Raw genomic sequence first — 24,520 nt, forward strand, 5'->3', positions numbered from 1 at the left:
ATAACGGATGGGAGATTTCTTCAAAGGAGACGGCTTACAAACTCAACTACATGGCCTGATAATAAAAAATCCTCTGGAGAAAGCCAGGAGCAGCACCGTGGGCTGTCAGGTAGTTATTAAATATAACGTCTGCCAAGCAGCTGAGCATCCGTCCTGAAGACAGGTGGCCCTAAGATAACTTATGTCTCCCACAGTAACAAGGCAATGCAGCAGAACCAATGATTCACACCAACTACACACTTGTTCAATCAGGTGAAAAGAATGCCTCAGATATTGTAAAGTAAAAGATTTATTTATCCATATATTACTGCTGCAATGTTTGTTCACTCTGCTGTTCTCTGATAGCCCTTTTACTTAGATTTACTGTGTGATGGCTTTTGTGATTAATACACTCACAGACTAGCTGCTCTAAGGTTATTTATCTCCAGCTGAAGTAAAGGATTCTATTAATTTGCCTTCTTTAACAGATCTGTTCCATGCTACTTCTCTTTTTGCTTTTGTTACAAGAGAAGCTTGTCATTATTAAATCACTTGAGATCTAGATATTTCTCTTGCTCCTTTTAAACTAGATAATTAGATAGCATTTTTGATTCAACAGATTCTTTTTATTATGACTTCAAACTGTATTACAATACAGAGCTCCACACTAAAATTAGATATGTGGGGCATCTTTAAAAAACAAGAACGAGGGCTTGATTTGAAGATAGCGGAGAGGAAAAGCAGCTCCCATAGTTACATACGCACACTACATTTGAGTATATACATAAAGACATTGCTGGGCATGTATATACATATGCAGGGTGGCATAGTACAGCTTAAAGGGTTTACTGATGTGACTTTATGATTGGCACGTTGCTTAAGTCTGGTGAAGACATCAGCCTTTCTCCCTTTGTAACTGAAGATCACTGGAGGCAGATAAATAGGTCCCAATGATGCAGGCACTGAAGGCCACCTAAACTCTGTGTTTGAATCTCAACTTGATGCTGTTTGAATCTCAACTTTCTTATTAGGGTTTGGGCAAAAATTCATGCTACTTTTAACCCACATTAATTTTAATGGGGCTTCACCAGGGATGAGTTTGATTAGATTGGCCACAAACATACTCAAATGATACTGCAACACTAGCCTCTTGGGGGAATTCTGTGCCAAAAAGTAAAAATTCAGAACACGGTATTTTAAGATTTTGCAAAACCCTACATATTTTATCTTAAAAAAACAATATAGTCACACTAGTTGCAAATATTTTGATAATTTGTTTTAAAAAATACTCGTGAGCAAGTACATCGATAACCAGACAGACAACAATAAAGATTTCCCCAGAAGTAGAGTTAAAGATGCCCTACAACAATCCAGTTCCTTCTCTCTATGATGTTTTTGTTGGTTGCCTCAGTCTCGATGTATCATATATATAGCTAGGCAGATATACACCCCCAGACCAAACACAGGCACCCATCCCCAAAACCCAGGGACTCAGAGAAACAGCATGATACTACTGTGTCCTGGGCTTGTACGGAATGCTGCCTCTTTCCTGCAGTGTATGCTGGGAAACTCAGATGCTTTGAACTGTCCAGAACCTGCTTGCTCCTGTTCCTTCCCCTGCCCCTACCCACCAGCAGTGTTCTGTATTTGTGAGCTGGAGAACCAGGCTCTGCTGGGTCCAGGCGGCCAGCAGCTCCGCTCACCAATTCTGCAGGGAAAAATGAAATTCTGCACAGAACATTAATTCTGCACAAATTCTGTGCTACGCAGTGGCACAAAATTACACACCAATAACCCTAAAACAGAGTGGCCGTGTCTACACTAGCAAGTTCTTTTGGAGTATTTTTTGAAAAGAAGGGGCTCTTTCAAAATATCCAGTGAAGTGTCTACACACAAAAGGCGTTTTTTTGAAATTAAATCAGAAGAACACAGCACTCCTTTTGAAAGTGCTCTTGTACTCCCATTTCAGGAAGAGCACCTTCTTGCAAAATCTTCTTTCAAAAGAAAATGCGTGTAGAGGCTCTGTGGGCCCTTTTTTTGTGAAGGTGCAGTCCTCACGGCACCTGGATTTTTTGACCACTGGCCTGTTCTTTCAAAAGAGTGGGGGCTATGTGGATGCTCTCTTTCGAAAGAGCAGATCACTCTTTTGATCCGCTTTTCGTGTGTGGACGCACTCTTTCAAAAGAAGATCTTTTGGAAGAGATTTCCTGGAGGACTTCTTTTGAAAGATCTCTGTAGTATAGACGTAGGCAGTAAAGGGAGGAAAGAAAAACTCACTAGTTAATTATATAAATTAAAATTATATTTTGTCACCCTATCCAAGTGCATACCTCTCAATGACTGCAGCTGGAAACTGCATGCCTGGCTCTGAGGGCAAGCTTAAGTATCTAACATACAGAAATTGTCAGAAATGGACAGGGGAAAGAATAACTATGCACAATTGAATATAACTGTTATAACTGTCTCAGTCAGAGCTACTGGGAAGAATTCAATGAGGAATCCAATTTGGTTTAGGTGGGAAAAATATTTTCATGAAAAATTATCAATATTAAATTTTTATGTTTTCTGTTTTTTTTAAACAAGTTGTTGCTGAAACATGTGTTCAGCAGACAAAAAACAAAATTTTGGTGAATATAATACAGCATAGACAATTTAAAATAAAAGAGAAAATGGATCTATATTTCAAACCCTCTGCAATGGAGACAAATTTGACTTTTTTTGTAAAATCATTTTCAACCAGCTCCACAAGGCGTGAGGAAAACTAAACTAAAAGCCAGCTGGACTGATCAAAAATCATTAAGTAGTTCCCATCAGATTTCAGTGTAATTTGTCATCATCTCTTGCCTAGTAGGGTAACCTGTAGTTCCATCTGGACTGAAATAGGAAGACCCATTTGAACAGAGGGATCTGTTCTAAAAGCAGAGTTTTTCAATAATCTTTAATATTTTCAAACTATTGTTCAGCCTGTTTTACTTTTTTGATTCATAATAGAAATAGCAGAAAACATACAAAATCCATTGAATGCATGACATTTCTCCAAAAATGATGATTCTCTCCTTACCTGTTGTGGAAAACAGAGGCCTGGCAAGGTCTTGTGGGTAATGGAATCCTTGAAAAACTCCAGGGGCAGGAGGTCTGCTGAACAGGTCAAGTTTACCACCTATGTCTAGCTTGTGGGGATCCAGCTGCATTTGCTGTCAAATGATACAAGTACAATCTCATTATACATTTCCTTTATGTATGGGGAGAAAAGAGAGAGCGTTCAGGCTCTCTGGTGCTTAGTACTGCCAGGGAGAGTTAGTAAGTGTGACGGCACTGTCTCTGGTCACATACCATAGTCATGCTCTGACCACATCTGTAAGGCCATTTCACTCCACAGCTTCTCAGCTGCCGGCCTCATTCACATGAATTAGGTCTGAAATGAGCTCTTAGCCCTATAGCATACACAGCAGAGCATGTAACATGATACGCTGAGTGCACTGTACCCTAGGATCAGTCTGCAGTCTTGACCCGACAAAATACATTCCACAGGCTGAAAGCTGCAAACAGAACCAGAAGCCAAGATTCCACGAGAGTTCTGTTCTTTGCTGCTCCAGTGCAGAGAGAGAGAGGGAGAGACTTTCACAGACTCTTCCTTTTCTACAGCTAGTAAGCACCAAATGAAAGGGGAATGGAGAGAGAAGAGACATGGAGGAATGAAGAAAACTGCCTCTGAGACACTGGATGAGATTTTTAACTTTACCCTAGTATGTCAGGCGACTACCAAAGACCCAGACTGATACTTTGCCAAACTTAACCTGTGCTGAGAAAAGAAGTCCTTGTCTAAATGCGCAGCTTAAATGATATTTACATTCGTCATTTTAATGACACTAATTAAAAAGCTCCAAATGAAAGTTGTAAATATTCATTCTGAGCTGGACAAAAATTATTGTGGGAGCTGTGAAAAAATCATTACAGAGATTGTTTTACTGTGGTAGCTGCTATTCTAAGTCTAGGAACCTGGCATGGAGAATATTGAATTGATAATGGCACCCAATGTACCTAACCTTGTTGCCTCTTCAGTTTTTAAATTCCCTCCCATCCTCCCACAGAATCAAAGAAGAAAACCCAACAACTTCTAACACAGTAACTATCATTCTACTCGCCTGCTCTATGTTTTGTAAAATGTCCTTCACCGTATCGGTCATTTCATTCTGAATAGGGTAACACTCCATATTCCACAGGAGGTACTAGTGCAGAAGGGAAATGATATTAAACATGTATGCTTCATAAAAAGCTGGATCTTGGGCAAATTTACCACCCCCCTCCCACTCTTCTGAGCTTTCTCTGGCTCATATTTAATATCTGCTGCGTGTTTTTGGTACCATTCAACCCGACTTCCTTGCTCTCAGACAAAATTAACTGTTTCTACCACAGATGTTAGAAGTTTGAAAGCCTTAGTTAATCTATATAGCACAAGATGAAGCATCATCACGAGTATTCTCCTTCCTGCTCCTTAGTCACTATATTTTAGGCCTGATGATTTGGCTTTATTGACTAAGCTGGCTCTGTTACCTTTATCTTCTGCTGGTGATGGTAGATCTGCCAGGCAATCTGCACATGAACTGCACACCACTTTCCAGGCTTCTGCCACCAGAAGGATAAGAATGTAGATTAGTCCAGCACTAACAGTGTACAAAGCTGTCTGATATAACCACTCATTTCCCTTTCTTTAATACAGTTCAGAAATGAGAGTGACTAAAATATAAGTTAGCAGAGGGAGGTGATCAACATTTTTGGTGACATAAAATTGATTATATGTATTTTTTTAATTTTATTTATTTTTAAATAAAGGGGAACTGAGAAGCAATATGTGATATTTTCTGTTTCCCTACCAACTCCAGATGGGGGTGGAGGACTTCAGCATTCAATGACAGCCATACTTTGTGCTTTCTCACTTACATATAGGTTGAACCTCTCTAGTCCAGCACCCTTGGGACCTGACCAGTAACAAAACAGAAAATTTGCCAAACCATGGCGGGGGCAGGGGGTGTCAATGTTGTCTAGCAGCATTACCAACGCTTCCATTGCTTACTGGGCTCTTAGAAGACATTTATAGGTAAATTAAAGCTGAATAACAGCACAGAACACTGAGACTTGGAGCTGGTGGCTATAAGCAAACTTTATAGGACCACAGGAAACTTGGCCACACCCATAATAAGTGGACACCTGGCTAAATAAAATCATGCTGGAGCACATATGTTGCTGAGCAAGAGAGTGCCGGACTAGACACATTCAACCTGAACAACCAACCGAAAAAGCCACAATAAAGGTCATGAAGAATATTACTATGTGTACGAGAAAGTGGAACTTATAGGTAACATTTCTATGCAAAATAAGACAGAGTTTTAATCTGAATATTCTTCAGATGCAGCTCAGACCTAACTATTACATGGTTCTTCAAGTAAAGGATGAGCACAAGATATATGTTAAGGTTCAACAGCATATGAACTGAACTTAATAAAAAAGTAAAAATCTCTTGCAACCTTTACTTACTCTTACTGGTGGTCTATAGGGGTCAGACACCTATGAAGAAAGCAGAAATGAAAATGAGGGATTTTTCTGAAACTGGCCAAAATACGGAAAAGTAGGGAATTTCCTTCCTTGAACGAATGAAAACATAGAAGGCAGGGATTATTCTAGAGACGTCTCTCGTGGCACAGGAAACCCAAAAGGCTTAAGGGACGGGGTTCATCGGAACTTACCTCTTTCACTTCTTGCACCAAACCCAACAGGATTTTAGGACAGCTAAAGCAGTTGCATGCCAACAACTAAACAGCGTCAAGGCTTTTCAGAACCAAGTAATCCGTCTACAATGAAGTGCATTAAAAACTGTTCCTCTCTAAAGGCGGCTAAGAGAAAAGAGCTTAAAGGGTTTCCAAGTCCACTTCCGGTAGACTTTGTTTAAATGAGACCATCAATCCCCCTGCATTCATGAACTGCTGGAGGTGATTGCCATAACAGCACACTCAATCAGCAAAGGCTAGTTCTCTCTTGAATTGTATTCTCTTTATTATAAACCAACTGTTCACTGGAATTAAAGGATGAGTAAAAGAGAGGTTACAAATTGTTGCCTTACCCCTGGAGTCTTCTGCAGAAGAGTGTGGTGGACTGTGCTAGATCTACTTGCTACATCAAGTGGATTTGAAGTCTAAAAGGAAAGAAAACAGCATGACACTGTAGGCCCCAGCAGCACATTTCATATCTCTAGCTAGTAAATGGCATTATTCAGTCTTTGTACTGTACTTTGAACATGAATATTGCTGTGTTGTTGCTCAATGAGATGTCTTATTGGCTCCCAACTACGCTTAAATCACCAAACTATCTATTAGTATTTAGCAGTGGTTGTGCCCAGTGAGATCATGGCTCTACTGTGCTGGGGGCTGTACAATCACGTAAGAGAGTCCCTGCCCCAAAGAGTGTACAGTCTAATTAGATTAAAGGTGGGAGAAGAAACAGAGGCATGGAGAGGTGAAGTGACATGCCCAAGGGCACACACAGATTGTCAGTTTCATACCCAGGTCCTTATAGTGTTCTGTCCACTGGATCATCCTGCCCCTCTTAGCCGCTAGAAGACACAATGGCTAAAATGCAGACCACCCACCTACACTAGCATCGCACTGGCCAGAATGCACTAGCAAGTAATTTTAAGAAAAAGAGTCTCATCTAGCTTTAGAGGTAGGAATGGTAAATACTAGAGCAGGGATGAGCAAACTTTTTATGTCAGGCCTCACTTTTCGTCCCTGAAATTAGCACCCCCTGCCACCTATCTAATATAATCCAAACCGATGGAAATTTCAGTTATGTTCATATGAAAAAAACCTTTTCAGCATGTGTAAGAAAACAAGTAGAATGTAAAAACTTTATTGATCAGTATATAAATGTGAATAGATATATGTAAAAACAATAATAAATTTCAACATTTTCAGTGAGATGGAGGAGCCTGACACATAGCAGCTAATTGCTCTGTACCCCTTTTAGGACATTTCGCGACCCCAAAGGGGCCCGCCCCCAGTTTGCCCACCCTTGCCCTAGAGTGTGCTCAGTAGGTACTTTATAACAATACCTTCCCAACTCCTTTCCAATTGTTTATTCTGTTGTGTCTGCAAGGAGGATTAAGCTTTTGGAATGTACAATCCTAGTTACTATTCCTCCAAGCTGCCCATTTGGATTTTCTTGGTTCTAAATTAGCTCACAGAGCCCTCCTTCAACTGGCTGGAAGAGATGACTAGGACATGGAATCATATGTAACCAACTTGTTTTTGACTCCCCGAACAGCAGCATCTGTTTCCTCCAGAAAGCTCAATGCACAGAGCTTAGGACCGATTTGCTGGTTAGCTGTTTTAGTCAGAATTTAGGTCACATGACTGTGGATTCCCAACAGCCAGTTTTAGGAGCAAACAGTAAATGAGCGTGTGTGTGTTTGGCGGGGGAGGGAGGGATGCTGGTTAGTTTTAACAACTTGATTTGTGAAAATTAAATTGAATAAATACACATTCCTCTGACAGTCCTGCATTCAAAGGGCTCTTAGAGTCTCTGTCAGCTGAGGTTTAGGGAGGAAGCAAAAGTCACAGCTAGGATATAGTCAAGAGTCTTGGGATCACAAGGCATTAATGATGGCATGTCATTCTGTCCTCTTTTCCCCTGAGGACAGAGGTGAATGCTTCCTCCAGCAAAGGAAATTGAATACTCTTGACCTTTTCAAGTTCTTAGCTTGTGAGAATAGCTTTTGGGAAATTCACTGAGAAGTTTAGTCAGCCTGGATTTATGTGAGTGGCTTTACACACCAGGCCTAAGGCAGGTGTCATGGAAGTACTGGGGGAGGTGGAGAAACAGGGACAAAAGCAAATCCTTTGCTTTGTAGGAGAGGGAGTGCTGAATTCATTGTGCCAGAATCAAACCACTGGTCTGCCCTAATTATCTCGAATGTAATCAAGTAGCCTGGGAGGAAAAGACAAGCGGGGAAAAAAGAAGGTGACAGTAACTTCCGTGGCTTCACCCACAGGCTCAGCTCTGTCTCCTCTAGGGAGCTCAAAAAGTGTGTGACAAGTTGCAGATCTATTTTTCATCTCATTCATGTCTCTCCAGATGTTTGCTTCTATGTAAATATAGTACTGCCCAGTGCCCACACCACGTTGCTGATTAACCACTGCAACAGACTGTGACTGTGTGCAGTTTAAACTTGAACTAATGAGTGTTCTATGTATTTATCTCTCAAAATAAATTAAAACCTAATTATATAGTACTTGGAACTGCTTAGAAATAAAAGATCTGAGCTCACTCTTACCTTCGTACTACAGAAGAGTTTCTTTGTAGATCTCATGTTATTTTATAGCAAGATGGTATTCTAATGTTTTATAATAAAGATGGAAACCAGAAGAGCACACTATCAGCGTATCACAGTTTGTTTCATTACAGACTGCCCTTATAGCAAAACTGCCTATCTTCTGATGTCAGAGATATTCTACAGCACTGACAATTCCATAGGTTTGTGCATCTCTTTCAGATGAGATGCAAACGAAGGTCCTGACCACTTGTGGTCATTAAAGATCCTTTGGAGTTTTTCGCAAGAACAGGAACATTAACTGTGGTGTTCTGGCCAAATTCCAAGTTACGTAATTATGTACTTCCTTCCTAAATTCTACCTCCTGCCAACCCTTCTACCTACTAGATTCAGCTGGAGAACTTATTCTTCCATTTATGTACTTCATTTGTGAAGTATGGTAATTGAGATAGGTTATTTATCATGTATTCCACACTATTTACAAGAAAGGGTCTTGATAAACAGAGACTTGATAAACCACTGAAGAGCTCATTTAGCTTCCATTACAATATTATCAAGTCCTTAATTACAGTGATAAGTAGTTACTCACTGCCATCAACTTCAGTGGGATCAGTCATGTGAGTAACTGTTCACCAGTGTAAATGAATGCTAGTCATGCCACAGATCATTTCTCATCTCTCTGCAGACGTGTTTAAAAATGACAGGAGATCTATAAAACCACATTGCTTAGGAAGGCATGAATATGTTTTACCACATCATCATCAATAATCTCTGAATACTGTGGGTTTTGTTTTCCAGTGGAATGGATGTAACATTTTCAGTACGCTTTTTAAATTTAAAAAAAGAACATTAAGTTTGAAAAATGTACGTTAGAGGGTTTTTTTTAAATGTTAAAATGGTGAAATTTGCAAATGTTGCCAATCAGCATGAGTTGTAATAAGACTTTGCAGCTGTACTCTGACTTTCATCCAGGAATCTGAAAGCACTTTACAGACATTAAGTAAATTTCAGAAAACCACTGCATGTTAAATATGTAATTACCCTAATTTCACAGATGAAGAAGTGGAGACACAGAGAAGTAAATGACTTTCTGGAGGTTAGAAAGCAAATCAGTAGCAGAGCTAGGAACTGAAGACCTCCCTCCTGCTCTAAGCATTGAAACACATTCCTTCTCTTTTGCTCCTGAGTTTTGATGGTCAGGTTTACCTCCACAGCTGGCTGCTATCTAACTGGGGGCGTGAGCCCTTTGTACCAGTCTAATTTGCACAGTGCTGTGGGATTCACCAGGCTGTATCAGAGCTAAATAATTTATTTGACCCTGAATTTCTGCTTGGCTAGCACTGACTTTGATGTGTCTACACTACAAAATTATGTTGACCTAAATTAAATTACATCAGCACACAGCAGTAATTAAACAGCTTGTGTGTGTCCACAGGATGCTCCTTGTTTCAGTGGTGTGCATCACTACCAGCAGTGCTCACAGACACTGAATTGTCAGCATTGAGCACTGGGGGATGGCTTCCAAATCCAGTAGCAATGCTCAAACAGGTGTAGCCCTGGGAAGAACCCAGGGCCACAAGTGAATTCAAAGCATTGATGGGCAATGTGTCCTGCACGTCACATTATTTCTCACAGCTAGCTGTGTTCTTCATCCACATACGAGCCAAGCGATCCACCACTAAGAGTTGTCAAAAGCCAGTAACAATCAATGTAAGCAACACTGTGTGTAGAGTGACACCACACAGATCTCCCTGTGTCAACACTGGCTCTATGTCTCTCATGGAAGTGGAGTTATTAAGTTGGCATAGCAGGGTACGTATCTCAGCAGTAGCGAAATTTTAGTGGAGACACTTAAGTAGCAAGGTCAATGTAAGCTGCCTTGTGTCCACCTAACTTCACTGTGTAGACCAGGCATTAGATTTTCATGTGAATCACAGCCATCCTCTCCAAAGAGCGATCCCACGACCCCCAAAATAGCTGAGCTTGTCAAAAAGGTCATTCATGTAATCACCATTTGCACAATTCTGGTCACAATCTCCCATTGAAAGAACAATGCCTGCGCTAATGCAATAATAAAAAAACGTGTACCTTCGGTTGAAATGCTCCCTGAAGAGACCCAAAGGGACCTGAATGTGGAAGCATAGGTGGCATTCCAGGCATCGCCGGAGGATAGGTTGGAAAGAACTACAAAAGAAGACAAAGACATGAACAACAGCCAAGGCAGGAGATGAGCCTTTCAGTATTTTTACCAAAATAAAATTTGAAAATGTGCCGATCTGTTGCTCTTTGTTGTTCACTTTGCACATGTTGAACTATAAAATTTGCTGTAGTTTTGATACATAGGATCACTTCCACCCTGTTCTCTAGGAATAGAGAAAAAATGTATTGCTTAAATATTTTTTTAAACAAGATTAGGAAATCTATAACTGATCAATCTTATTTAGGGATGCGTGAAATCACTTCATTTTATAAAGCAAATATCAACCCTAAATATATACGCTGCTATGACAGCCTAGTAGTACGTCTTGGTGAAAGAGAGGGATGAAGATTTGCTTGAGCTTGAACAGACTGTAACAAGTACCAACAATACAAGCAGCTTTGGTGCTGTGGAGAAATGAGGAGCAGGTGAGGCCACCAGTCCCATTCTGGGTATCTCTAAGCTGCAAAGAAAACTCCCAGTACTGAGTCTCAGGCTGGGATCTGAGATCCACGCTCCCGAGAGAGACTAAACATCTATGCTGCAATTTTTAGCCTTACGGCCTGAGCCCTCAAGTCTGAGTCAACTGCTCTAGGCCAGCCACTCCTGCGCCTTGGGTCTTCTATTGCCATGTAGATGTACCCTTTGTCTTGTGACCTGGGCAAAATTTTGTGAAAGGACCACGTGCTCTGTGGCACTGCATCATGGGAAGCTCTGAGTGCAAAAATCCACACGCAGAAATCTCCATGCACTCCCCACCGTCCCAGCTCCAGCAAAGGCAAGGCAGAATGCAAAAGTAAAAAGTAGAAAGATTCAACATTTACAAAACATTCGAACAAGAATAGGAAACTTTATGGATGGATGAATCGAAACGCCCATCTGCACCAATTAAAAACATTCAAGCAATGCAGTGGCAAGCGGAAGCATAATCAGCAGAACTACCTAGAAACATGAGCACTCACGTTGGAATGTCGAAAGTAAGGGTTGTCTAGCTTGGGAGCGTACTTGTCAAACTGGAAATAAAAGAGAAAAGAAAAGTTGAGTTTGCGTTTCACAGCCCATAATGAACACAGATCTCAAATGAACTGTGGCGCCTCCGTACAGCATTTAACAGAACGGGGAAGCCTGAATATTCCACACTCATTGAGGAGGATGGGGTCAGTTCTCTCACAGCTGTTGACCAGCAGCAGTAAAAATACTGCACCTGGTTGCACACCAGTCCCAAAACTGCTTCTCTGTGTAACCAAATTTGCCCAAATGGGTCCCCTTGTTTTTACTGAGCGAGAGCTCTGAACTAGAACACTCACACCATCAAAACTGTAGGGAGGTTGTTCTCAGTGCCAGGTCTGGCATCTCTCTCTAATGCACTGGAGTTTTAAGTTAAAAACCTGGGCAAGTTTGGATTCTATTCCAGATCTTAGCTCTGCAATTTGGGCTTAACTTTAAACGTTCAGCTAATAAAGGGGTGACCAGCTCACCACTCTTTGAGCAATTAAACGTGGCTCTGCACTGGGAGTGCCATTCACCACTCTGCGCACGCACCCCACCACTTTGTGGGAGAAGCAGGTGGTGGCAGTGGCGGCAGCTCTGGTAAGTCATTGGCATCAAGTTTGAGCAGAGGACTGGGGGGTGCCTGGCTCTGGGGGAGGGCATTGGGTTTGAGCGGGGGGTAGTCCGGGGGTGCCTGACTCTGGGGGAGAAGTGGGGGGACTGGGTTATAAGGAGGAGTGGGGCGTACCTGGTTCTGGCGGCGGGGAGGAGGGTTGGGTTAGAGAGTACCTGGCTCTGGGGGAGGACATTGACGGAGATAAATAGAGAGACCACATGGCTCTTTGCACTCTACCTGTGGTTCTTAGTCCCTAAAGGGTTGGCCAGCTCTGAGTTAATACAAAAACAAAATACTAAGTACAAAATATCCAATGCAGTCAGCAATTTCCCCTACCTGTTGTATGGGGGATTTCAATGTAATTAAGTTTGCTTTTTGCAAAGGGACCCAGTGGATCCAGGCACAGAGATAATTAATTCTTCTCCCACCCCCACCAAAAAAGACAAAGAGAGGGGTTCAGTGCTCATTGGAGACAGCTTGACTCTGAACTCCTCCAGCTTCTCGGTTTCAGGCTTTAACATCTCCACGCATGTGACCACAGTCCCCTATTTATTCTCACCAGCACTGGTTTTGAACACCTTTTTGAAGAAAATGATGCATGTTTCATCTTTCAACAATAAGCATTTTGTTGGGGAGTGGGGCAGGGAGATCAAGGGGCTAGGAATAAGGACCACTGCAATGCTGCTCATTTGGCAAGTCAGCTGCTATTACATGCTATCCTGTGTGCAGGAGAGCAGATTTGTAATTTCATTAATTACAGTTATTACTGGAGCCATGTACCCACCAGTGTAAATACCGTAAATTACTAAACACATGCAGCTTGAGATTTCAACACTCCTCTCTGGCATTAGGGTTAATAAACCTGATTTAGTGAAATATAAGATGATGTGAGTAAAATACAACAAAAGAGCCTTGCAAGCTGTTTTCACTAGAAAGTCTGACATCAACGGGGTGTGGGTGGGTGGGGAGGGAGCTGTCAGCGGGATCGGATATCAAGGTTCTCAAATGACACACCAGGTTTCAGGGAACATTTGAGGGTTGGTTTTGCACAGCCAAAGAAAAGAGAAGAAGGTATTTGCACATGGCTACACCGTGCAAGCACCTGGAGCTCAATTTGGGGCAGAAGATATTACTTTCATTGTTCTGTTGCTAAGCGGATTATCACTGAACAATGTCGGCACGCAACTCACACCAGGGAAGAAAAATAAGAAATATGATTTCCCAGGAATCTTTGGTAGTTTTCTCCAAATGCTGCCTTTAATGGTTATTGCTCAGTTTTACCAGTCTGAGTAGAAGAGGACTGTGCACATTTTAGATGGGGCATGCAATGGAGGAAGGAAACAAGGTAAAATCCTGTTTTTAAAACCTAACAAAACAACAATTGCCAGGGATGTAGGGCAAATGTGCCTAAAAGAGCTGACAAAGCTGGTGTGTGCCAGATACCCAAAGATTTTGTTAGCAGCAGAAAAGCCCCATTATGTTTCAAGCACTGGCAGTGAAGAAATGAGAAAGCTTCTTTTATGGACAGAAAGTTTAGTCCTGCAAAAAGAGCCAGCCATATATCAATTAGTGTTTGCTGACCACATCAAATAATAAGAGCCCAAACTGTCTACAGCTTGGGGAAGTAGGGAGAAAACCAAACAGGACAACACTGAACTCAAGCAGTGCAATTACTGTGCTACAGTAAGAACTGCACAGACCCTGCACTGTATGCACTAATACAGAGAGCCAGGCATATTCCACGAAGTCTGTCTTGACATTTTACTTTATATTAGAAAGCTATTCTTTTGGAATCTCTGTGCATGTCTTTCCGTGTGTGTCAAGGAGTTGAGCCAGCTGATATGGCTCCAAGGAAGGGTTGTTAATCTAAACAAAAGTACAGAGTTGACTACCATGAAGGAGGAAGATAAGGGGCCTGAGAACCACACTGGGTATCTGTTTATTACACTAGAAACATGGTGATAAATATTCTGGGTGCTGAATGGGAAGGAGAACATACTTCAAGAGTGGAGAGACTTAAGTCATGAGCAGGGCTTCTTGGCGGATGTGGGAGAGAGAAACCTATGTGAAATAAAGAGGACTGAATTTGGTACAGTGTGTTTAGGCTTTAAACCCAAGATTCTTTACTTATCCTCACATTTTGGGCTGGGGTACGCAACATGGGAGGTGCAGAGGGTGGCATGAGCGGCGTCTGGGGTAAGCTGGATGGAAAAGGAGTGAATGTGTGCTGGTGGGTGTGTTGGTGCTGGTGGGTGTGTTGGTGCTGGTGAAACTCCGCCCTCAGCAGTGGCACCGGGCCAAGAGAGGCACCGGCCCGGTCCGAACTCTGAACCAAAAACCGGTTGTTCAGCTCTTGCCTGAGCAGTTCATGATCTAGAGGAGAGAGGGAGAGAGAAAAAAAAAAGACACAAAGGCCCATCGGCCCATGAGTTCCACAAAGACGTAGAAGAAAGAGACTCAGATATTCACCTGGCATTCCCTGTTTCTGCAGGTCATGCTGTGGTGGTTTTCTACGTGAGGACTCATTGGTGGAGGTAAGAGAGATGCCTGTGACAAAGTACCAATCAGAATCCCCGAATGAGGCTGGCAATACATGATTGGTTGGTTGAATGATATCAACAGGCTGGTATCTAAAGACAAGAGAGAACACCATGAGTCATCACAGCAGAAAACACAGTGGGGCTTCATAAAGCATAAACAATCCTGCCCCTCCCCCCTCCCCAACCCAGCCACAAAAACTCACGTTAGGGAACTTTAAGGCACACTATCAAATTAACAAGCAAAACTGGACTGAGTCCTTTGCCCCTCAACCCACAACAGATTCTCCTTCCCTAAACTGTAGCCCATTGAACATCACCAACATCGAGGGAATTCTAAACATCTCTTTTTTGATTTTGGTACATTAACTTCACGGTCACAACTGAGTCTAAACTAGTCCATTTCACATCCAGATTTTCCTGCACTAGCAAAGTAGCGTGATGTTTAAGTAGTGTGATGTTTGTGTTGTGAGCACTGCAGAAGAGTAACCTGCTCCCATTGAAATTAAAAAAACTACAACCCAACACCTTGAAGAGTGTTTGCATTCATCTTCATTTTGTTAAATTCTCCTTTTTGGCCAAATTTGACTTGTTAGTGTCCCTTTGAAAAAGGCATTTTTAAAAACAAATCAAAGATTATGGCATGGTGAAATGACAGCATATAAACTTTACCATCCCTCCGAGGAAAACAAGGTCAAACCCACAGAGATACACAAACCGTCTGACATGAGTAGCTCCGCTGGGTTTTGTATGTGTGTGAAGCAGCCAGGTTAGTGCTTGATCACAGGGTAGCATTTTTAAGTGGCTCTTTTTGCTGCAGCTGCAACTTAAAGGCTGACTCACAGATCCATTCTGGGGCTCTCTGTTCTTGGCTCAGTTAGGATAAAACTGAAATAAAGACTGCAAGGGTCCCACTATTTTATTCCATCCCCTTGTCTGCAAGACTCTCTTGTGGAAGCCATTCAACCTCTGGCCAGGAGTAAGCCCACAGGTCTCATTTCCCATGCCAGGATTTCATACATAGTACAGCAAGCCTCAAACTCTGGTCTGTGGCTGAGCTTGCTGCCTTCACTTCATGCTCTGGCCTAGCAGGTGAGAGACAAAGCTCAGGAACCAAACTGTGGCACACTTCATGTGACTAATGGTAAGCACTAGCCGACTAGGCTACACAGAGAATACCACACAATTTACATACATTGTTGGCTGAGATGTACAGTCAGAGTCATTTAAGCACCTTGGCTTATGCACTGAAGCTGCTCCACAGTAGCGCCCCTGGGCTCGGACGTGCTCTCTTCCTTTTGATATATGTCGGGGGAAAAGCGGGCAGTGGCGACTGGTGCCACTCTACCCCAAGCCCTGCCCCTTCCCTATCGATGTTTCTCTTCTCCCTCCCCTTGCTCAGCTCCTGGCCCTCTCCTGCCTGCATCTTTCTTTGGAAGCACTGCACCACTTCCGGTAACTGTGGGGGCAGTCCTGCCCCTCCCCGAAGCAGTGCAACGCTGATGGCGGGGAGTGAGCACTGGGGGTGTGCGCGCATGTGACCGCTTCTTGCACCCTCTCATGTTGCCCTGGGGGTGTGCACCATGCTCCTGAGAACACTTGCACTGGGAACTGTGAAGCCCTAGTGACCTTTTCCGAATAATGTACCAGTTCTGGTAAACGCTCAACACCTTTACTACTGGCTATCTAACTACTCCATTTCTTTTGTCAGAGTGTAATTGACACTTCCCTCTCCTCTGCCTCCAATATCTTCTCCCATTGAAAACTGGGGCAAGGGGGAAAGAAGGAGGAGGAAAGACACATTTCATTTCCCTGCCTCAAGATCTGAAGAAGATTGCAGCTGCTATAGGCTACGTCTACACGTGAAGCCAACATCGAAATAGCTTATTTCGATGAATAACGTCTACACGTCCTCCAGGGCTGGCAACGTCGATGTTCAACTTCGACGTTGCGCGGCACCACATCGAAATAGGCGCTGTGAGGGTATGTCTACACGCCAAAGTAGCACACATCGAAATAAGGGTGCCAGGCACAGCTGCAGACAGGGTCACAGGGCGGACTCAACAGCAAGCCGCTCCCTTAAAGGGCCCCTCCCAGACACAGTTGCACTAAACAACACAAGATCCACAGAGCCGACAACTGGTTGCAGACCCTGTGCCTGCAGCATGGATCCCCAGCTGCCGCAGCAGCAGCCAGAAACCCTGGGCTAAGGGCTGCTGCCCACGGTGACCATAGAGCCCTGCAAGGGCTGGAGAGAGAGCATCTCTCAACCCCCCAGCTGATGGCCACCATGGAGGACCCGGCAATTTCGACGTTGCGGGACGCGGATCGTCTACACGGTCCCTACTTCGACGTTGAACGTCGAAGTAGGGCGCTATTCCGATCCCCTCATGAGGTTAGGGACTTCGATGTCTCGCCGCCTAATGTCGAAGTTAGTGCCGCTACTTCGAAGTAGCGTGCACGTGTAGACACAGCTATAGAAAGAAAAATGTTCTATCCTAGGATCCAGGGTCTCCCTTCTGTGTTGATATAGGAGGATAACTGGCCCTTGTTCCAGATGGGGACAGATTTTCAACAGCACTAGGCACACCCTTGGCTGAGCATTTCTCCTGAAAATCAGGCCCTTTGTCTAGCATTTTTGTTGTACAGCATAACAGTTGTGTTCCTTTTTTGCAAAGAGACCCTGACACGGTGATCGATCTAGTGAGGTGCAGAGCACCTTCTGCTCCCATTCATTCCAACACAAGGCAGGCCCATAATAATGAGAATAGCACTAGTTACAAGAAGGCCCTCACTTGGAATAGCACATTTATAGCTTTTAAAATGCGTTGAAAAACTAGTTACTCAATAGGGCACTTGTAAATGACCCCTTAGCTAGGTGTACAATGTTTTTAGTTGTAGTTACTTTGGGACATGCCTAAATCATGAATTAGAAGGGTTTTTCCCCCCCCCATTTAATTTTGTTGAGGCTCTGTGGGGGAACATCACAAGGCTTATGCAATGCTTCTGTCCCCTGAAATCTTCAGCATCAGATTAACACATCCCTCCGCAAAGGACTGACTTTCACCCACTATGAAAATTTCAGTAGTTCAGCCTGCAGCATTTGAGGTGCCCTGGATATGGGAAACTTCTTTATGCATCTGAAACATGTATCCTTTTCCATGATGTTTGTGTGTTATTAGCATTATCCCAAAAGTTTAACCTCTGCACCCAAACTCTCTGTGAGGTTCAATAAAATTCAATTTGCAATGAATAACTCGTGTTCAGGTGGTGGTTTTTTATTTTGTGGAAGAGGGAGTAAACAGGACTGCTCTCAAATTTTAATAATATTCACCATTAATTCAGGAGATTCCTGATTATTTCTTATGTAAATGTTGTCTAGAATTGTAGAGACCAGATGGAGAGATTGCATCAATATCTTTTGGTGAAAGAGACAAACTTCCAGAACTCTTCTTCAATGCCTGAGAGCCCCAATTATGGATCAGGACTTCATTGTGCTAGGTGTGTAGACACGAAACCGCTGCTGTCCTATTATCATTATTATCACATATGCCGATAAAACACACACACACACACACACTTTGCTGAAGATGCTTGTGTCCTAACATTGTAATGATTTCAAGAAAACATTCCCTTTAAGTTGCAGCAGAATTAGAGAGGAGAAAATGAATCTTCTGCCGTTCTAGTTCACTTCTAAGAATAAAATGTTCAAAAGTACCCATAAATAACTTAGGCTCCTAAGTCACTTTTGAAAACAGGACTTCAGAACTGAACCTCATTGAAAGTCAGTGAGATTTAGGCTGGAAAGTGTTTAAATGATTTTGAACACTTAGAACTTTAGAATATTTTTTAAAATTGCATCGTAAGATTTTTAGGAGACAGTGCAATCTCTTTGTGAAGTACCATTTACATGCAGCAATAATAATAATAATAATAGCTTAACACGTAGGCAGAAGTGAAAAACAAAATAAAACTACTTGAAATATTCAAGAGTTTGGCATATGAATATATGGAGCCTACAGTGAGATTTTATTTAGGCGAGCACTAAAATATATTATAAATAACTATAATGAAAATCTAACCTCTTTAAAGATAATGTGAGTTTGCTGAAAATAAACTATATGTGTTTTTTAAATCTGGCATAACACAAAGAACCTGGATCTTTCTGTTAGCAACAAGATAATCCACATTTTTTTTTTGGAAGAAGGGATAAAAGAGCTGGCAGCTGTAAGTGCCTCAATATCCAATTTCGTTAAGAGACCTGAAGTCAGTCTGGTGGATCTGTGCTTGGATCCAGATTTTAGCCCTTCACCACAACTTGGCTCCTGTCAGTAAAAGAAGAGGAACTGAAACGGAGGAGCAGGTAGGCACGCATTAAGCTTCCCAAAAGAGACTGTCACACAATGGGGATGGGAGCAGTATCGGAGTTGCAAACTGGCTTTAGAGTGTGGAATTGGGACAAGCTATTTGTGCTGGTCGGTGATGCCTGCTACAGTGAGTTTAGACACTCAGTCACACAGCTATCTATGCAAAGACCCTAAGACCCAGTAATCTGTATCTCCTTGTGTGTGATTACACTATGATAGGGATCAGGAGGAAAGAATGTGGATGGCTGCCATTTTGTTTTGCTAATGCTGAAATATATCCCCTAAAACTCAAAACAGAGGACAAAAAGCTTTGGCTAGCATACATCAGGGCTCAGCAATGGAGCTCCTGAGAAGCAGCCCACATAGGGGCCAGTAGCAAGTTACTTCATCAGTCTTTGGGTTGCCAGATTTTCTTTTTTTTTTTTAAAAAAAGATGGCTTAGCACAAGCATATCATTTCCTCGTTACACTCATATGCACTGACCTAACTCATTAGCATCGCTGACATGCAGATTACCGGAAGCCAGCATGAACTCTGCCTCACTGCCTTGGAACGTGAGCAGAAGTGCCAAAGGGCAGCTCTTACTTGAAATGTAAAGGGAGAAAAGCAAGAAGGCTTTCTTCCTACAGAGGGAAAAGAATTAAGAACCTAAAGGGCCCATGTTCCCTCTGAGTGCCTCTTCTAACCTGGTGCATTCCAGCCAAGCTGTCTATCACTGGGATTCTAAGTCTTTTTGCCTTAAGCAGAGGAAGAAGAATAAATCCCCATTGTGAGGCCCAACATGTCCCCAGCCATGTGGCTGAAATTCTAGGCAGAGCCAGGTCCTTGAAAGCAGGCGTCTCACCATGACAGCCCTGGCTGGGAGCCAGAATATTTTGGTCTAATGTTGCCTTGAGAGTTTGGGTGCAATTGTTATTTCCACCCCTTTAAAAGGGCAAATCTAAATAATGGGATGGTTAGCCCCAGAAATCGAAAGAAAGCAGGATGCCAAGCCATCGAAGTTTCTGGCAGCAGAGCTTCTCTCTCCCTACTCTCTTTAACTGACTTCATAGGAAACAGAAGGGTGCATTTTTGTCAATCCTTGTCCTTGTTAATCCCTGCTGAGTTCGTTATAGAGTCAAATGACAGATCAAAAGGAGGCCCAGCAAGTCAGAATTTCAAGGAACTCTCCAGCTGCCAGGCTTTCCCACAGGAACAGCTATAAGTTAATGGAGGAACAACCAGCAGGCCATTAGGGCAAACTTGACAGTATGGATGGGGAGCGGGGGGCGGGGGGGGAACGGACTACAAAAGAAACTTTTCAAAAAGGCTACAAAAAACAACAAAAAGTCATACGGCAGCGCTCAGTGCCTTTAACGCTGGGGAGGGAGCATCTACTTTATCTGTTTTATTATTCTGTCTATTTTATTATCCTTTCTGCTGACCAGAACAGAGTTCTTCAAATCAGGTCTAAACAGCAGCTTTTTCCAATGCGGGCATTGAGTATCTGTATTTATTTACTAAATGCTGTAATTAACATAATTAATGGCACAACTCAACATACCTGGGAGAACCAGAGTGAGGGGAACACCAGAGTGATTGGACAAGCTGCCCTGTTTAGAAAGTAACTATTTTTTTAGCAAAACGAAGTGGCAGAAATGCAGCACTTTAAAGGCTAACAAAATGATGTAGTCGGTGATGAGCTTTTCTGGGACAGAGACACTTCTTCAGATCAATTTTGAAATTGATCTGAAGAAGTGGGTCTGTCCCACGAAAGCTTACCACCGACCACATCATTTTGTTAGTCTTTAAAGTGCTGCATTTCTGCCGCTTTGTTTTGTTGGAGTACAGACTAACACAGCTACCTCTCTGTTACTATTTTTAGCAAACCATCCTAAAGCTTATTACAAAAAGAACACATGCTGGCTAACAAAGGCAGGTGCAAAGACGCAGCCTAGAACATGTTTAAATGAACACATGAATTTAGAATGGGATTGCCAAGAGTGCCTAAGCGATTTGGGTGCCCAAATCCAGTTGGGGGCCTAACTCAGCTAAGCTCCATGGAAAATTCCAGCTCTCCCCTTCTTTCTTTTGTCAGGGAATGAGGAATATACAACAACCGTCCCGCTGGTTAACCTAGGCCTCAGCATGCATGCCAAATTCAGGAACTCTCCCTTGTTGCAATACTACTCAACCATTTCAGGAGACCTTGCCAAAAGGGATGTTTGTATTGTTTGCTGCTCACCCATTCCCCCATTTCCAACCCCTCAATAAACACTGTGCATGCACAAGAGACCCACCGTGGTGAAAAGCAGAGGACCTACCTGCAGGGTGTCCTGGTATCACAAGGCTGTTGGTGGGTAAGGCTGGTGGTGGTGGGAGCGTGGGTGGGGTGGCGAACATGGCCGGATGGTGCTGGTGTTGGGTCTGTGATCTGAGAGGGAAGTGCGAGGTAGCAAGATTAGAGATGGAGAGAGGCAGGGCTGGGCCAGAAGAATGGTGAGGGGGGATCTGGGGGGAGAGGGGAAGGTGTTTGGGGAGGCTGATGCTCGCTGCACTGCTGGCACTGCTGCTCCTGCTGTGGGGTGAGAAATGTGGAGAAGAAAGAGAGAAACAGCATGTTACTACACAAGAGAATCACACTCACATAGTGTCAGGCACCTAGGACCTCCCCAAGCAGGGAGCCATGAAACCCCTCCTCTTTCTCCCCATTCCTGCAAGCTGCCCAGGTAGGAGTTAAAGATCTCAATGACCTTTCCCAGCAGGGCAGGGTTTGGCTTGTGTCCTCCTGGCTGACATTCCCTCTTTGTGATGGAACAGGATGCAGCTCTCCCAGCTGCGTGTTAGTGGATGGTGAGGTGCTCTAATGGCAGTTGCATTTGCGTCCCTACTTAGTGCCTGTGATGACCTTGCACTGGCAACATGTTTCTCTGGTGACCACAAAACTCCAAATCTGTAATTCGTTTTTCAGTTACTATGTACATTGAGGGTGCTGTGCTCTGAACTACTGCAATCATATTACGCTTGTCCTGCGATCTTTACAGTCGTATTATTCATAATCAATAGGATATGTTTGTACATATTGTATTATTTTAATTGTACAGTTTTAAAAAGATGCTTCTGTTTCTTCTGTGACACAGTATCCTCAGAGCTTGTGGAGGGGCAGGCAGGGCAACAGAAATTCAATTATTATCATCATCATCATATACTGCCACAACATCAATGTCTTGTGATTAATCTAAGCCCAGACATTTGAGGGTTTGTCTGAATACAGCCAATAGCATGTTGTTACCGAATATTTATATTGGGGTAATATTTAAAGGCCATGCCCAAGAAGAGGCCCCGCTATGGTAGGTGCTACACAAACTGGGAGTAAGTGACAGTCCCTTATCTTCTTCTGCAGCCAAGGAGGTTAAGAGACCTTGCTAACACTATTCGCTGAATTAACCTAATTCAACAGGCTGATTTGGGAGCAATGATGTGTTTTCTGCCCCAACAAAGGACTGCCCAGGTCCCTATTTCTTTCTGTAGATTAACTGGACGGTCACCTCTTTCTCCAGGCTCACCCCTATTTTATTTCTACTCCAGAATCATAAAGCTTTGCGTCTTACTTCCTGGATGAAAATACGCTGAAGGACAAACTGTGCCCCATGCTAGCCCTGCAGCTAGGGAGAACGTTACGTGGCACAGCTCTTTGGCTCTATATCGAGAGTCGCAGTCTGAGGCAACCGTTGGCTGATGCACTCTCAGTTTGACCTGTGCTCCCTGGGAAAAGGTCACATGGGAATGGAATTTGATTTATTTTCCAGTAGCCCCTAATCCCACTATTTCTGGTGAACCAGTTAAACTGCATCCTTGTTGCATGAACATGGGTGATCATGCCAAATCCAAAGATTGCCTATAGGTTTGCAACTGGCATCTATGGGGGAAAAATGGGTTTGTTCAAATCCATACTGCCCCCCACTTCTCTAATAACTTAGGCCTTTGTTGACTGGCTCTGATGGAAAAGATTGCACATGCATTGCAGGCCAGACCTAGACAGTTTTGCCCCCCAGCTATACAAACCCCATTTACTAGGGAAGCTCTAGTCACAATCTCTTTCATGCAGCTACCCAATACAGCTGGAAATGCAGGCTTCTGTGGGACTGGCCTAGATGGATGCAATGCCTCTCATAAGACGAGCACTTAATGGGTGAAATGAGAAAGACTACATCCTATTCTAGAGAGATTTCAGTAGCTTTCCAGCTAATGGTATCCTGGAGGTAGGGTTTGAGTTATACAGACACCCGCTTCTCCTACCTGATATTGAGTCCGTTGTGGGCCACCTGGTGATGCACTTGATAGTTGAGAGGGTTAGGGATGTGACTCTGAGGCTGGGTCCGAAGCTCAGGTATTAGCTGAGGCTGAGATTGCGGTCGAGGCTGAGGTTGTGACTGTGGTCGAGGCTGTGGCTGGGGCGTGAGCCGGGGCGGTGCTGGTGCTGAGATCACTGGCTCCTTCTTCAACAGAGGGCTGGCTCTAGCACTTGACGTGGGCGCAGAAGATGTGGAAGTCACAACGGCAGCAGCTGGCTGGGGGCTGGGGATAGGCAGCGCAAAGGGCACGTCGGTGCTCAGTTCCCGGCTGCGTTCTAGCCCTGACACCTTTGGGATGGTCGCTGCTTTTGCTTCAGGTTTGTCATTCAAGGTTGGACCTTACAGAAAGAGGAAAAGGTAAGTGACATCCTGATGTAGCCCTGTTTATTTTCCAATTGTGCAGAATATTTGCCCAGGAACACAAAATCATTTTTAGCTTGTGGAGGCATCACCATAATGTGATGGTATGTTCATCTGTCAGTCTGTCCAGAATATGGCACTCGTTCAAGTGTGTGTAAAAGATCAAGCTGTTGTCTACTGAGGGTTTGATACCAAGCAGATACAACCTTACTACCCTTATAGAACACTAAATACCACACGAATGTGCCTCAGATTACTGCTAATGCATTGCCTGTCAAATTTAATTTCCTGGAATAGATGATAAATCCCAGAACTGTAATTCTGATCACAAGATTTTTGAGTTAAGTTATATTCCTCAGTGTTTTTTTTCAAGGTAACTTGCCTTGCCATTCATAGTGGTAGGGATGATAACTCATCACTGACAAGCGCACAAACTCCCAGGCCTTTCATGAGAGAGATGCCACATTGACTGTTTGTATGGCTCTGACCTCTCTCTTCATTGGATGAACATTCACCTCTGATGATGGAACAAAACCAGTCTGGAAAAACCAACACTGAGCACAGTAGCACATCCTAAATATTCTGTGGATATGAAAGAACTCTGTGGTGTAACATACGCCAAAATCTGAAGTAATGGCTGACAGGTACCGATCCAAATGAGTTTCTTTAACGTGTTAAATTCCTTACAGATTTTTCTCACAGCAAAATGCCGAACCTTCATTATTTCCAAGGACGTTTGAAGCTCAAGCTAGCAAAAGGGTTTAAACAGCACTTACAAAAAAATCAGACCAAGGAATATATATATATTAAAAAAAAA

The 24,520-nt window shown here is 43.2% G+C and overlaps 1 protein-coding gene and 1 non-coding gene across 12 annotated transcripts in view; both read right to left on the reverse strand.

Moving 5' to 3' along the window:
• Positions 1-24,520, reverse strand: part of FBRSL1 (fibrosin like 1) — an 866,837-nt gene that overhangs the window by 15,879 nt on the left and 826,438 nt on the right. For 5 of the 11 annotated variants that reach the window (XM_075012779.1, XM_075012785.1, XM_075012778.1 and 2 more), the window contains 10 exons: positions 23,288-23,681; positions 21,313-21,566; positions 14,243-14,478; positions 11,462-11,512; positions 10,391-10,486; positions 6,098-6,169; positions 5,515-5,544; positions 4,534-4,605; positions 4,125-4,208; positions 3,041-3,173 (listed from right to left, as the gene is read on the reverse strand). In XM_075012779.1, coding sequence (XP_074868880.1) covers positions 3,041-3,173; positions 4,125-4,208; positions 4,534-4,605; positions 5,515-5,544; positions 6,098-6,169; positions 10,391-10,486; positions 11,462-11,512; positions 14,243-14,478; positions 21,313-21,566; positions 23,288-23,681 — 1,422 coding nt within the window. Of the gene's footprint in view, positions 1-3,040; positions 3,174-4,124; positions 4,209-4,533; positions 4,606-5,514; positions 5,545-6,097; positions 6,170-10,390; positions 10,487-11,461; positions 11,513-14,242; positions 14,479-14,574; positions 14,736-21,312; positions 21,567-23,287; positions 23,682-24,520 lie in introns of all 11 variants that reach the window. The other 6 variants (XM_075012787.1, XM_075012783.1, XM_075012782.1 and 3 more) reach the window with 4 other exon arrangements.
• Positions 9,837-9,989, reverse strand: LOC142022913 (5.8S ribosomal RNA). Its single transcript, XR_012648076.1, has one exon. It is a non-coding gene; the product is annotated as a 5.8S ribosomal RNA (ribosomal RNA).

The sequence above is a fragment of the Carettochelys insculpta genome, chromosome 18 (genome assembly GCF_033958435.1).
Source record: "Carettochelys insculpta isolate YL-2023 chromosome 18, ASM3395843v1, whole genome shotgun sequence".
In the NCBI taxonomy this organism is placed as follows: domain Eukaryota; kingdom Metazoa; phylum Chordata; order Testudines; family Carettochelyidae; genus Carettochelys; species Carettochelys insculpta.